Here is a 13589-nt window from a genome sequence, read left to right on the forward strand (position 1 = left end):
GCCATGATTCCTTACTCCTTGTTTTTCATTAAGAGATTTGAAATTTTTTTAATAATGCAAGGTTTTCAGATTCAGTACTATTAGCTTTGACAAGTAAGTTGAATACTTTCCTTACAAAGTCAAAATTTTGTCTCCAGCTATATATTGCTATGTTACTTTGACATAAAATACATTCAAAAGGCAAATTTTCATAAGTGAATCATACATAGAAAATTATTTTCATATGCATTTTAGAAAATATTCTTTGAGGATTATGAACATTACAACTATCATTTGCATACTACTGGAGATTCTTCTAGTATGCCCCAAAAGTGATTTTATTTTTTTTTAAGAGCTATACAAGAGCAGAATGACAAAGGCATTCACCATTCCAGTCATCATAAGTAATCATAATTTTGTCAGATATGCTTATGATTGTCCTAAAATTTTTTCAATATACTTTCTTCATTTTATTAGTCAATCCCTAGTATTCCATCTGATTTTTAAAAAACAGAAGATGTCAAACATAGTATGTTAATAATAGGATGAAAGTTCTTGTTCATGGACCACAAATTTGAAACACATAAACAAATAATATTTGAAGATCCTTATTCTGAAATAAAAAAACCTACAATACTAATCAGAAGACTGTCTTGTTAAAGTGTACATTAATTTTGATTTGAAATTAGCCAGTTAGGTAATAATGAATGCATTCACATTAGTTTCTAGGTATTTTAGTATCATTAGGATACATTCCTTCAAACATTCAAACTTGCTGACCACATACAGGATGTGTTAGACGTCACAAGTGGAGATACGGTTGCATCTCCACTCTGTAAGTGATAAAAACCACAGTAACTCAATACTCGGACATTAATGTTTAATATAAAATCTTTACACTTTATATAACCTTTACACGTCAGTTTATTCTGAATAACTTGCTGTGTGCTAAACAATGCTCATTCTTAACAGTAAGCAGAGATCATGGGCAGTATCTTTCAACTGTGATTTGTTTTTCTTTTTAAAAAGCCCTATGTTAATGATTAAATCCTGTTCAACTAACGTAGCGACAGGAAAACAGATGATGCCTTCCCTGCCAGAGATAGACCTGGCTTACAAGACAGGAACCATAACAGAGAGCTGGTGTTTTGTGTTCTTTACTAGAGAGCCTGCTGCTACAAGCAGCATATGGGCATTCAAAAAAACTGGTGTAAAGAGGAAGAGGAGGAGAAAGCAGCAGACAGCAACTTCACCCAGCAAACGAGCCCAGTGGGTCCAATTTGGCACACAAATCAAAAGAACAATCAGTTGCCTTTGTTAGCATTTCTTCAGCAGATGGGAAGAATCCTGATCTTAAAAGATACTTTTACATTTATTATCTTGCACTTCGGGCTTAGATTTAATTTGCAAAGCTTCCATACAACAGAAACAATCAGTGACAAGTGGGCTTTCACAGAAACTTCTTACCAGAACAAGTAAATCCATCCCCAGTGAATCCCTCTGCACAGGCACAGCGGTATGACCCTGGGGTGTTCACACACTGAGCGTTCACACTGCACTGGTGGGTCCCATTGGCGCATTCATCAAGATCTGCACATCAGGGGAAAAAAAGTGCAAGCAGTAACAGAGCAGTTAGTACTCTTCGCTTACAATTAACTGTCAAGCTAACAAGCACAACTGCAAAGATGATTTATGGTCTCCATAAATATACAAAGTTCTCATTAGAAGATACAGGGCTAATCTATAGTGATTTCATTTTAATATTTCTTCCTTTAAATTAAAATGCATGGGATTGGATAAAGTGTTTCCAAGCAACAGATGGAATTCACCTGACTTGTTACTTGTTTGTTAACATCCTGCTAAAGAACTTGAATGGAAAATGAGTTAAAAAAAACAGTAAACCAAAGAAATATAGTGAGGTGAAAACCTGCCATACATTTGGAGTCTTCTGAAGTAAGAGAAGAAGGTGAAAACAATGTAACCCCATGAAAGCTAATGCAAGCTTTCTTATTTACTTGAAGAAAAAGAAAGAGGAAGAGGGAAAAGAGGAAGGGAAAGGGCAAGGGGAAGGGGAAGGGAAAAGGAAAAGGAAAAGGGAAAAGGAAAAAAAAAGAAAAAAAAAAAGAAAAAGATAAAAAGAAGAGACTTTCCTTCCCCTCAAGGGCATGTTTGACGGGAATGGCCATAAGGGTCCACGACATATGAGCCACACTAGCTAGTGCTATGGGGTAGGCAACAGTCCCTTCTCACCTGTCTGCAGAACAATCTCCTGGAAGAACACCCAGGAGCTACGCTAACTACAAGGATGCTGCCAGAAAAACTTTTTAAAGTTTTCTCCTTTAAATGAGACTTTTTATTTACTTAGTAGAACCTTATATATTTTTAATTAAATTATAATAATAAAGACCAGGGGGCCTTCCCCTTTTTCTCAGATATAGCTTAAAAAGCTTAGAAAATCTGGCCTGCAGTAAAATCTCATAATATGGTACTTTTCTTTCATGAATTACACCAATAAAGCCTAATTCTTAAATGAAGCTCCTTTTCCATAGGTCCCAAAATGTTCTGAAAAAAAGGTAAATATTACAATCTTTTACACAGCAAACTAAAAAAAATGAAAGCAAGGGGACACGATGCTACTCTAGCAGCCCAGCAAAAGCAGAATCAAGTTTTCCGCACCTCAAGTCCAATTTGCTTTATATTAGGCCCTATAATCTAGATATACTACAGGACATTTACGAACAATGGTATTAAGTAACAGAAATAATATCTTACTGGCAGAAAACCACAAAACAAATTCCATTTTATTTCTGATTGTTTTTATTTTGCACATTCTAGCAGTTGTACGTAAACTTTGTAAAATACACAGTTAACTCAGTAAGATGTCACAGACAGGCTTCTGAGACAAAGTCAGTTTTTTTTCTCAGAAAACCAAACCCCTGAAACGTAAGAACCTTGCACACCATCTGTCCACAGAGTGCAGCAGATAGAATAATACTTTATTTTTAATGGAGTAATCACACAGTCACATTACATGCTTTCATTTAAAAAAAAAAAAAGAGACAAAAGCTTTATTTTCTGTATACTTACCAATACATTTAACACCATTTCCAACCCATCCTTCTCTGCAACTACATTTAAAACTTCCTGGAACATTGACACATGAGGCATGCATGTCACAGTTGTGAGCACCAATTTCACACTCATCCACATCTACAAGCACAAAATAAACTATTAGTATTTACATCAGGAGCACCGGAATACCACAAATTATGTTCCTTTTACATGTTGCTTATTTCCACTGTGCAGGTTTGCAGTCTTTTGAAAAACAAATGTTCGAGACTACAGAATAATTCAAGCAAGTTACTTCGTATTATACATTAATAAAAAATAATGACAAATGTATTTTAACATTGTTCTTTGTTTGTAAACATGACAAAATTAGTCTGCTTTCCTACAACTGCTTTTCAGTTTGAAATTAGAGCTGTTTTCCAGACATATTAAATATGCTGATCTTTATATGTCTAAAAATGGGGTGAGACCTTTGGGTGCACAGGCACGTTTCAGTTATAAAAATGATTAGTCCAAGATTTTAGTTATTATAGAACAAATTCTTAAAGACCAAATTATAGGAGCAATTTTGTGCTTCCTGAATGCAGTGGACTCAGCTTGCAGAAGACAAGGTACTGCTTAACTATCACAGGAACTCGTAGAGTTTGTAACTGACTATAATTCTTTAAATTTGTTAGCATGTGTTAAAGTATGGCATATAATTGCCCTTTTACATCATCACTTTTTTTCATTATTTTCTTTTATTTTTTTTTTCCTTTTGTCCTTGTCTGAGATTACAGGGTCATTTCCTGCAGCATTAGTTGACAGATGAGTTCATACTTTAAGAATGACAAATGAGTACTGATAAAATACTTCTAATACAAATGCAGCTGTACCCACCCAAGCTATGTTTCATACCACAGGTATTCCCCCAATCTATACTGATAAAAGCTTTGCCTTTAAAATTACAGTTAGGTAAAGGGCCTCTCATATCACATTGATACTGGTCAAAGAACGCCTTTTCAAACTCTGGATACATGCTGACAAATGTAAAATACTCTTATATTTACTATTACATACAGATACGAATCTCTCACTTGCGTGTAAACACCTGTGCATTTATTTTACCTGAAAGCCAACCAAGATATGTGCACACCATGACATATATGCTGGAAATTTGCTTTACCTGTGCATCCAGTGGATCCTTTCTTGACTGAATATCCCAACTGACAGTGACAAATGAAGGAACCTTTAGTGTTTTCACACTCGCCAAACATACAGATGTTGGAATTCAAATCACATTCATTCACATCTGTAAGTGCACATAAAGTCATTATTAGTTGAACATTACTGTCATTTAACAGCACACTTTGTCTTTTTAGAATACTTTCATTCAGGTGAAAATATGAGAAGCATTGTCCAACCCTACGACATGTGATACTTATTATTCTTCATAATGTATTTCAGCTGATCCATTCTGTATTAATTCCCTAAAAACAATTAAGGACGAATGAGTAGTTCAAATACACAGCATTTTCTCATTTGTTTAGAATGCTAATTATTGGACTATGAAGTCAATTACTTCCTACAAGATCACTTTAAAGCATTTTTTAAAAATGTTCTTGCTCAAAATATAGCTATAATTTTCTTCTAAAGAAGAAATTATACAGTAAATGGATTACTTTTTCTGTACTGATATTATTTACAGGTTTCCATTTGCACATTTTGATCACTATTTAAAACTGAATAATGATATACACATGGGTGTCGATACCTCTGAATAGCACTTGTTAAAACTATAAAAATAATAAAGTAAACTCAATCAGTTTTTTAAATAAGAATTCAACTTAGGAAAGACAATGAATCTTATGAAACAATGAAATTGGTGTAAGAATAAACCAGAACTGGGCACCTGTCAAGTGGGTAACTGAGGAATGTCATATGAGTGCTCTGAGGCATACTGCAGTGAGGCCATATGGCCCAAGAGCTTTTCAAACACCTTGTCCAATATTTCCATTTGTTCCTTGAAATGGTATTAACTAACAGTATTATATTATGACATTAAAAACAGTCACTGTACTGTGGACAAAAAGGCATTTCTAGTATTTGTAATTGTCCTTTTGAGTGAAGTAAGACGTCATGTAATGCTGCCAAAGCAGAGGCCCACATCACATATAAATTAAAAGTGTATTAATTAGGATATAATTGATATTAGCTTGCCTTAAACACCAATATAAGCATGCTACAACAGTGTAACTAGCAATAGCATGTAAATATTGTGCAATACTGTGATGGCTGAACCAGACACAGTTTTGCATAAGGATGTGAACAAGGAGACTACCAAAAGGACAAAGACAGATGGGCGTAGCTGGATGTAGGACACATCAAAGTCACAGAATTTGCCACACAAATGACAATAGCAGCACAAGGGACTGCAGATAGGCAGGAAAACCTCACAGGTACACCAGAAGAATGACTGGCAAGACAAGAAAACACGATAGGCCCTACAAGGAGTAAAAAGGATCATCCTTTTTGTGAGGGGGGCAATAACATAAAAACGTAAGCACGGAAAACTGGAGAAAAAAGAAGGCAGATGCACTTCAGTTCCAGCTTTTCTTGTAGACAATTGCTCAAGTCCGATCACCTTGGCCTTTGTGACTAAGCAACACCAAGGGCTGCAAGCCAGTCAATGCAAACTACCCATAACAGCTCTGTGGTATTGTACACTTGCATATAATTTAGACCGTGATTGTTAAAAACTAACAGTTTTGTACGTGCAGTGATAATGATCAATATTGTGTAAGAACTGACCATTAGCGAATGTGTTGTTATTAAATGGATTTAGTAAAATTTAGTTTTGTATTTTAAAACAGGGCTGATTTTGTCAGTCTTCTAAGTACTCTCATTACAGCAACCTTTATTTCCCTAGTATATTCAGTTGTCACACTATGAGGCAAAGGAAAGCTGCTATGCTCTAAGTCTCCTCAGTTGCAGGAGCTGTAGACTTACCTCTGTAGTTCTGCTTGCTGAGACAGCCCTGGAAGATAAGAATTGACCTGCTTCTACCAAAATCTCACTGGAAAAGCATGAACTATGAAGCATATCAAACAGGGAACTCTTAACACCCCAAGGAAACTTCAGACTCCTCTTAGTAGCTTATGGCTATGAATAGCTCTGGCACAGCCTTCCATTTAGGTTTTGCGGAATGCCTATGAATCACTGGCAGCTTTTTAGTACAGACTTACATCTATCACTCTGCTATGCTATTCTAAATACTTTAGAAAATGAGTAGTTAGGAAATAATTTTTATTAATCATCCCAAGTGTGTATGTGTGTGCGGCAGGGTGAATTCCTTGCTGACAAGAAACAAAGTCCCTCTGATTGTGAAAGAAGCTGAAAGAAACTTCACGACATTTCAAGAGAGGAAGAAAAATCAAAATGTCTATCAAAGCTGAGGTTAAGTAGGAATGAAATAAGAGGTCAATAACTGTTGTCCTAATGGTGTTGCTGAAAGCCAGTTTGTGAGGGGGCCTTGAGAAGAAATGCTTCCAAAAGTTAGAGCTATCTCTGGCACATACAAAGACACAAAGCCACCACAAAGATAACATTCAAGGAGAAAGCAGGCTGTAGGTGGAGTTGGGAAAGACCCTTGCAGAAAGAACAAGTGATAAGCCACAACCAGGAAAGTTTTCCCACAACCGTATTAAAAAAAAAGTCACAGGGAAAAACAGCGCATCAGGACTGTAGATGTGCTCTTGTGCCAGACTCCCTTCCCAGATACTTCAACCTGACACCTACAGTGACAGGCAAGAAAGATCTACAGACTTTTTTTTATAATATACATAGTTTCAATACCCACTTCCAAGGATTCAGCAGAACATCCTAAAACATTAGCTGCAGAGTTTTTAGACTTGCATTAAATTTGGTGCATGCAGCTACTTACCAATACAAGTTTTCATGTCCATAGAAGTCATAAATCCATCGTAACAGAGACAGCGATACTCCCCTGGAATATTAGTGCATTGCCCACCATCACAGATATCTGGATTGTTTTCACATTCATCTATATCTTAAAAAAAAAAAAAGCAGATAATAATTCTGTCACTGCTACAGATTGGCTAAAAGAATACCATGTTCATATCAGCTGAAATATATGATGCTGAAACTTTTAAGATATTAAAACCTACCTGCACATGTCCTGACATCTGGCATTAAAGCATAACCATCACTGCAGCTACATTCATAGCTGCCTTCGGAGTTGGTGCAGTGGGTGTCACAGCCTCCATTCATTATCATACATTCATCAATATCTGGGGAAGCAACATTAGTAGTAGTAAGTCTGCTTTTAGAAGGAAAAGTCATCTTTTCTTGCCATTTTACTTAGCAGATGAAACAGCTTATCAGTGATATGATTGTGACTTTCTATTCTCACTCTACTGTCTCTGATTCATATTTTGCTCAGCTTTCTCTCTTTCAACTGCATTTTCATCTATGGGAGCAAGCGGCTACTTTTAGTTGTTGCTTTTGTTCATATGTATTACTCGGAATGTAAAAAAAGTGCAAAAGACTACAGTTGGAAAGGAAAGAAAGAAAAGCCCTGAGAAACTTAGGATTCATTAAAGCTTGAAATGTAGCACAAATCTGTATTTTTGCAAAAAAATAAAACCAACAAATAAAACACCTCTCAATACCTCTGTTCTCCTTACCAATGTGATGACAACTACATAATTCAGTATTCCTATAGTGAAGGATTTCAGAGATGTGTACAATAAGGACAAAAAGTGAAAGAGAAACTATCAATGTGTGGGGCTGTTCTTGCTTGATCGAGAGACCATGCAGTATTTTCTGGTTGTTAATTCAAGCCTCTGATTTTAATGGAGTAGTACCATAAGAATATTTTTTTTCAAAGTATTCTGCAGAGTTCAGTACAGCAACAATCTTTTTATACCTTCTTTGTATTTCTAAGGTAAAAGAAGAGTCCACAATAGTTCATGATATGCCTAATAGCAGATGAGAAAATGGCCCTACTCGGTTTCAAAAGGAACATATGAAATTAAATACAAAGACAGATGAAACAGTATGTGCTGAAGCACAAATGCACAGGTGAAGGTGTACAACACTTGCCTATGCAGCCTTGTCTGTCAGGAGTGGCCTGATACCCAGAGTTACAGGAACACTGGTATGTTCCAACCATGTTCACACACTTGCCATTTCTGCAGAGACTGTCACTTAACGAGCACTCATTTACATCTGGAAAGGAATAATTCATATCAATTACTGCTATTCAGAATGCAGACGCTAACTGCTCAAATACCAGACAAAGAGGGTGAGAGGTAATATTTTAAACTGGTGGCTTTCAGGCTTTTTCAGTTTCTTTCATGTTCTTAGCATGTTCCAGTTTAAGGTATGGAGCTCTGAATGGTATGTTTATGCCAGTGTCCAAAGGCTTATCTTCTTTGTTTCTGGTCTGTGAACATTAATTGCACAGTCTGATGGTTTAAACCAACTCTCGAAGCAACTATGTATCAAACACAGAAACCAGAGATAATATGCATTATGTTCTTCGCATTTTTTTCACCATTTTTGTGAATTACATGCCAAAGGAGAGCTGCATTTCAATACAGGACAGTACTTTTTTGTGACTATAGGAACAAAGTTCACTTTGTTCTTGTATGTAATTTACTGGGAAGTTGCCACATGAGTGGCACAGTCCTTTGAGTTCCTAGATAATCACTAAGAGGCCTTGTAAAACACTCCTCTTTGAAGTCAACAGCATTAAGGGCACTGGAGATTTTACAGGATCTGTTATAAGGTTTTAATCTGAAGATACTCATATAAAGGACGAGCATTAATCTGTATATGACATTCCTGAGAACCCATCCTTTCCAGAGACAAGTTTTCATACCACAAATGACCACCCTTCTCAGAAAGCCAAAGACTAGTATTTTGAGTTGAAACTCACCTATGCATTCCTCACGTGATAGTGACAGCTCATGTCCCAAGGGACAGTCACACTGAAAACTCCCTTCGGTATTCACACACGTGCCACCTCTACACAGCAGGGGATTGCGTTCACATTCATCAATATCTGCAAAGAAACCACGATAAACAAATATGAAATCATTACTAAGGAGCAACAAAGAAAAAAAGCAATTCGCAGTGTCTGTGAGTGACAAAATCTGGAGGTCAGAAATAAAAGGATTGTTTCATTGAAGCAGTGCTGCCCCTTTCCTCATACTGCCTAACAGGGCAAACAAAAAACTATACATTATTACCTCTAAAAGCAGGTATTTTTCCCCTCAAGAATAACAGAAATTCATCATTCAAAATTAAGTATTCTAGGAGACACAGGACACAAGACAAGACAGCAACTGTTTGGATGGTTGCCATTTAGAACAACGTATTAATGTGATAAAATTTTCAAAATAGTGCTTCTTGATGCAACTATACACCCACTTATGTATGCATTGAAATTGTTGTCTATAGATGCTCTTAATGGGGATGTGTGTGTAAATTTTTAACTAAATGGTTATTCAGTTTGATAACTCCTGCGTATGTCGTTTTGTGGCTGAGAAATATGTTTGCTACAGCTTATAATGGTAAACTGAATATCTGACTCACAAACCTGATGAAAACACCTAACACTGTAGATGTGGATGAAGAGAAATAAGACCAAAAGATGTTCAAGATGCAGGATGCCTTCACACTTTTGGACTCCCAGGAAGCATTATGGCTACCTATCATTGAAATTAGAGACTTTTATTCAGATAGGCAGACTAGTGTTATCTTTCATTAGCCTGAGAATTTAGCCAAGAAATCATTGGGTTTTGCACGTTATTCACATGAGGGGAGAAACTGCCTGATGATAGAATTCAATACCTTTTTTGCTATACTCCTGCTTGGATAGCCCTCGCAGCTCCAAAATGTTTTCACTGAACATTACACCCTCCCTTTCTTAGTTCCTGCAAAATGCCATCAAGAAATCATTTCTCTTCTTATCTCCTCACTCTCTGCTTATTTATCTGACATCTGGCTTCCCTGCTTCTGTCTTACAGATAACGTATCTCCATCATACACTATTGATTCCCTGTGGTTTTACTCTGCCTCTCATGAAGACTATACAGCTTCCACAGTTTAGCTTCTTTGTTATGTTAATCTGTGATTCAGGCTGTGATTTTTTTGCTGACTTTTGGAGTCTAAAAGCATCACAATTTGCAGGAAATCGAGCACAGGTGACAGGAGGCCTGCATGGCCTCCTGGCACACAGGGGCATAGGACCACATTTGAGTTCAATTACGAGCACAAAAGCTCCTCAAAAAACTCAAACAAAAAGGAAGCATAAAATAGGCAAAAGCAGGGACAGGTGATGCAGGAGAATTACAGAGGCACTGTCTGAGCGTACAGGGATGGGGCTAGGAAAGCCAAAGCCACCAGAAGTTGACCCTGGCAAGGGATGTGAAGGGTATAACAACAGCAGCAAAAAGATGAAGGGAAATGGGGGAGAGAACTGCTGAAAAAAGGACACGGAAAAGACCCATGAGTGCTGAGAGGGAGCTGGTGAATGTCATTTTGAAGCCACTCCTGACCATTCTTGAAAGGTCATGGAAATTAGGCAAGGATTTTTAGGGTGGGAGGTGAGGTAATGTCAATCCAATCTTCAAGAAGGGCAAGGAGGAGGACCCATTCAGCCTCATCAAGATTAAAAACTCAGACTTTTCATTTTCATTTTATATTTAATGATGTATTTCACGAAGTACTACACAATACTAACTCAAGATTTTTTAAGGTGGCTAGTAACTTTTGGTGTCTCCATATCTAGTCTTAGAACTTTAGACAGATTAGAGAAATGTGATTTTTTCACGAAATGCTCTCAGAATTTCTTGAGTTCTAGAAGAATCAAGGAAAAGTGAACCACACTACTTTTGAAACTCCAGCCTTCTATTCCTAACTTTACCAGATGTCTGGATAGCTCATTAGCCATTTTTAAACTGCATGAATGAATAGTTGCTGCCATTCTACAATATCTATACAGAAATGCATAAAAGAGCAAGCAAAGCTATATGCATAATTCAGTTATCTGTTCTATAAACTATGTATCTGTCTCATTTGTTCAAGAAGTCACAATAATTATACAGATAAAGTGTTCAGTGGAGCAGACCTAGTATAGCAGAGAGTACAATCAGGCTTTGTAAAGTAAATGGACAGACTCCAGGTCATCCTGGCAACACTTACCCATACAGTTCTTCATCATCATAAATCCACTTTCATAACCATCAAAGCACTCACACTCAAAGTTTCCAGGGGTGTTGACACAAGTACCACTTCCACATAAGTCTGGGGAGATCCGGCACTCATCAATGTCTATATTACAGTAACGGAGAGGTAGAAAAATCAGAGTTTAAGGTTATCCTGCTTTTCACAGAAGTGAGCACTTTGGCTACTATAAATTAACTACAGAAATCATGTATAGTATATAAATCAGCAGAGAAAAATGAAATTCATTTCATATTTAAAGGAATATCTGATTATGTGAAACAGTTTGTAAAAGATTCATAATGCAATGCCTTCAGTGCTCTCAACTATAGATTAGACTATGCAACAAGTAGGCTTCCATTAAGTGTAATTTAAGGTTAGATTTCTAAGGAAATTACTAACTGTAACAAATTCCGAGTCGTTATTATTACAGAGGTACCAACTGACTCCATGACTACAGTGCCATTGATATTAAACTGCTTATTATGAAGACATTTATTCAGTAATAGCATTACAAGCTTACATATACCCTTTCCACTAGGAATTAAAGTAGCTCCTTTGAAAGCTAGGTTTACAGTTCGCTGGTTATCTTATTAGTTAAGTTTGAATGAAACTTACTGTGGAAAACTATAGTAGGTTTGTAGAAGGTAAAAAGAGAAGGAAGAGCTCTTTGTAAGACACACTGGTAGCGAAGCAGGAAGCTACAGAATTTGTAATATGGATACAATGCAATGCAACAGGTCAGTGTTGAAGAAGACTGGAAAGAAGAACTGGATAGCCTTTTATTTACTACCCCTCACATCCTTCCAGACTTCTTTCTTCCTTGCTCTACTGCCCATCCAGTGTTTTTGGGCTGAACTAGGGTTCAATGCGTTTGTTTCGTGTTCTCCACTATACCTCTACCTTCAACTTCATTCACTACTGTGTCATTAATTTTTACATATTAAGAAATCATGAAATCTTTACAGGGAATAAAAATAAGAGAATATTTGAAACAATGAAGATATTCGTCCAGGATATGGCGTAGGATTGGTTCTGTCATCCAAGAAGTCCAGGGAGCAAGGAATCAGAGAAGAGTATCAACAAGTTAGTGAGCTGGGCAGTAGACACATTTGTGTAAGTGGCTGATAAAAACTAGGCAAGTATAAGCTTAACTAAAGAAACTGCTAAAGATTTAAAACAGTTCTTTTTTGACCACATGCAAGAGTCTCTTTTGCCTCTTTGTCATTCCCCATGGCCAGGTTTCTGCTGGGTGAAGACAGTTCAGTCCTCACACACAGATGCGTGGAGGTGTCAGATGGTAACCCATGTGGTGGGCCTGGGATGTTACAGACTATGTGGTCTCCTGCAGGCTTTATAAAACATTTTGTTGCTAATTTAGAACAAAAAAAAAGTCTTCAACTTAATAAAACCTCGTTCTCTACAGCTGCTCAGTGGAACATTTTCATCAGAACAAACTTTCAATGGAAAACAGAACCAAAAAAAAAAGCTTTTGTAGGGAGAAGTTTTCTGACCTGTTCTTGTCAGTTTAGAAATAAAGTTTGCTTAATGCATTTCTCATCAATGCAATCACTATAAAAACAAGGAAATCACCAGTTGAGGCAACATTAATATCCAGACCAACCTCTGTTAACATGCCTTACCACCCACACTTCATATTACTCAGACTACTATTACTCAGACTCCTCGTAGACGCCTGTGTGGTACAAAAAAAGTCCTTCATTTTCAGTACGGAGCCACCTACAATGCAGGCATCCAGGTTCTCATAACCAGAAAACTATCAAGCTTATCTTCTGTTTCAGTTTCCAGGCAGTAAATAACAAAATATTAAACTGAAATTAAATGCACGTCTCCTCTTGAGTTAACATTGCACTGATGTCCGAATTGCAGAGCTGCCTCTGTGTGTGCTTGGCTATCAAATCAAAATGAAAATTAATTTGCAGTGGAGTCTCTAAGTTCATTTGGTTATACAATGACCAGAGAGTAAGTAACGTAAATTAAGTCAATGTGTATGTTAAAACATTGGACTTGGCTTCACTGGTGATCCTTATTGATTTTTCAGGTTGTACTGATAGAGCATGACCTGAGCAGATTTAACACCAATTTAAAAAATGCCTAATGTACATGTGGAAGAAGAATGTTGCATTTATTAAAGAATCACTTTCTCAAAGGTAAACTTAAGACAGTTGGCCATTCTGTCCAAAGAATAAGCTCTTAGAAACTGAAGGAAATAATGACATCGAGTTTCCAGATCACCAAGCTATGCAACAAGTGCAAGTTCCTTTAAAATGCCCCAGGGATGTGGTAGA

The 13589-nt window shown here is 36.8% G+C and overlaps 1 protein-coding gene across 2 annotated transcripts in view; it reads right to left on the reverse strand.

Annotated features, from left to right (window-relative positions):
• The window catches only part of FBN2 (fibrillin 2), a 191112-nt gene that overhangs the window by 56651 nt on the left and 120872 nt on the right, over positions 1-13589 (reverse strand). For both annotated transcript variants that reach the window (XM_068422044.1, XM_068422045.1), the window contains exons 26-33: positions 11260-11388; positions 8990-9115; positions 8152-8277; positions 7215-7337; positions 6971-7096; positions 4214-4339; positions 3067-3189; positions 1447-1569 (exon numbers count right to left, since the gene is read on the reverse strand). In XM_068422044.1, coding sequence (XP_068278145.1) covers positions 1447-1569; positions 3067-3189; positions 4214-4339; positions 6971-7096; positions 7215-7337; positions 8152-8277; positions 8990-9115; positions 11260-11388 — 1002 coding nt within the window. The remainder of the gene's footprint in view (positions 1-1446; positions 1570-3066; positions 3190-4213; positions 4340-6970; positions 7097-7214; positions 7338-8151; positions 8278-8989; positions 9116-11259; positions 11389-13589) is intronic.

This window comes from Nyctibius grandis, chromosome Z (assembly GCF_013368605.1).
Source record: "Nyctibius grandis isolate bNycGra1 chromosome Z, bNycGra1.pri, whole genome shotgun sequence".
Taxonomy (NCBI): domain Eukaryota; kingdom Metazoa; phylum Chordata; class Aves; order Nyctibiiformes; family Nyctibiidae; genus Nyctibius; species Nyctibius grandis.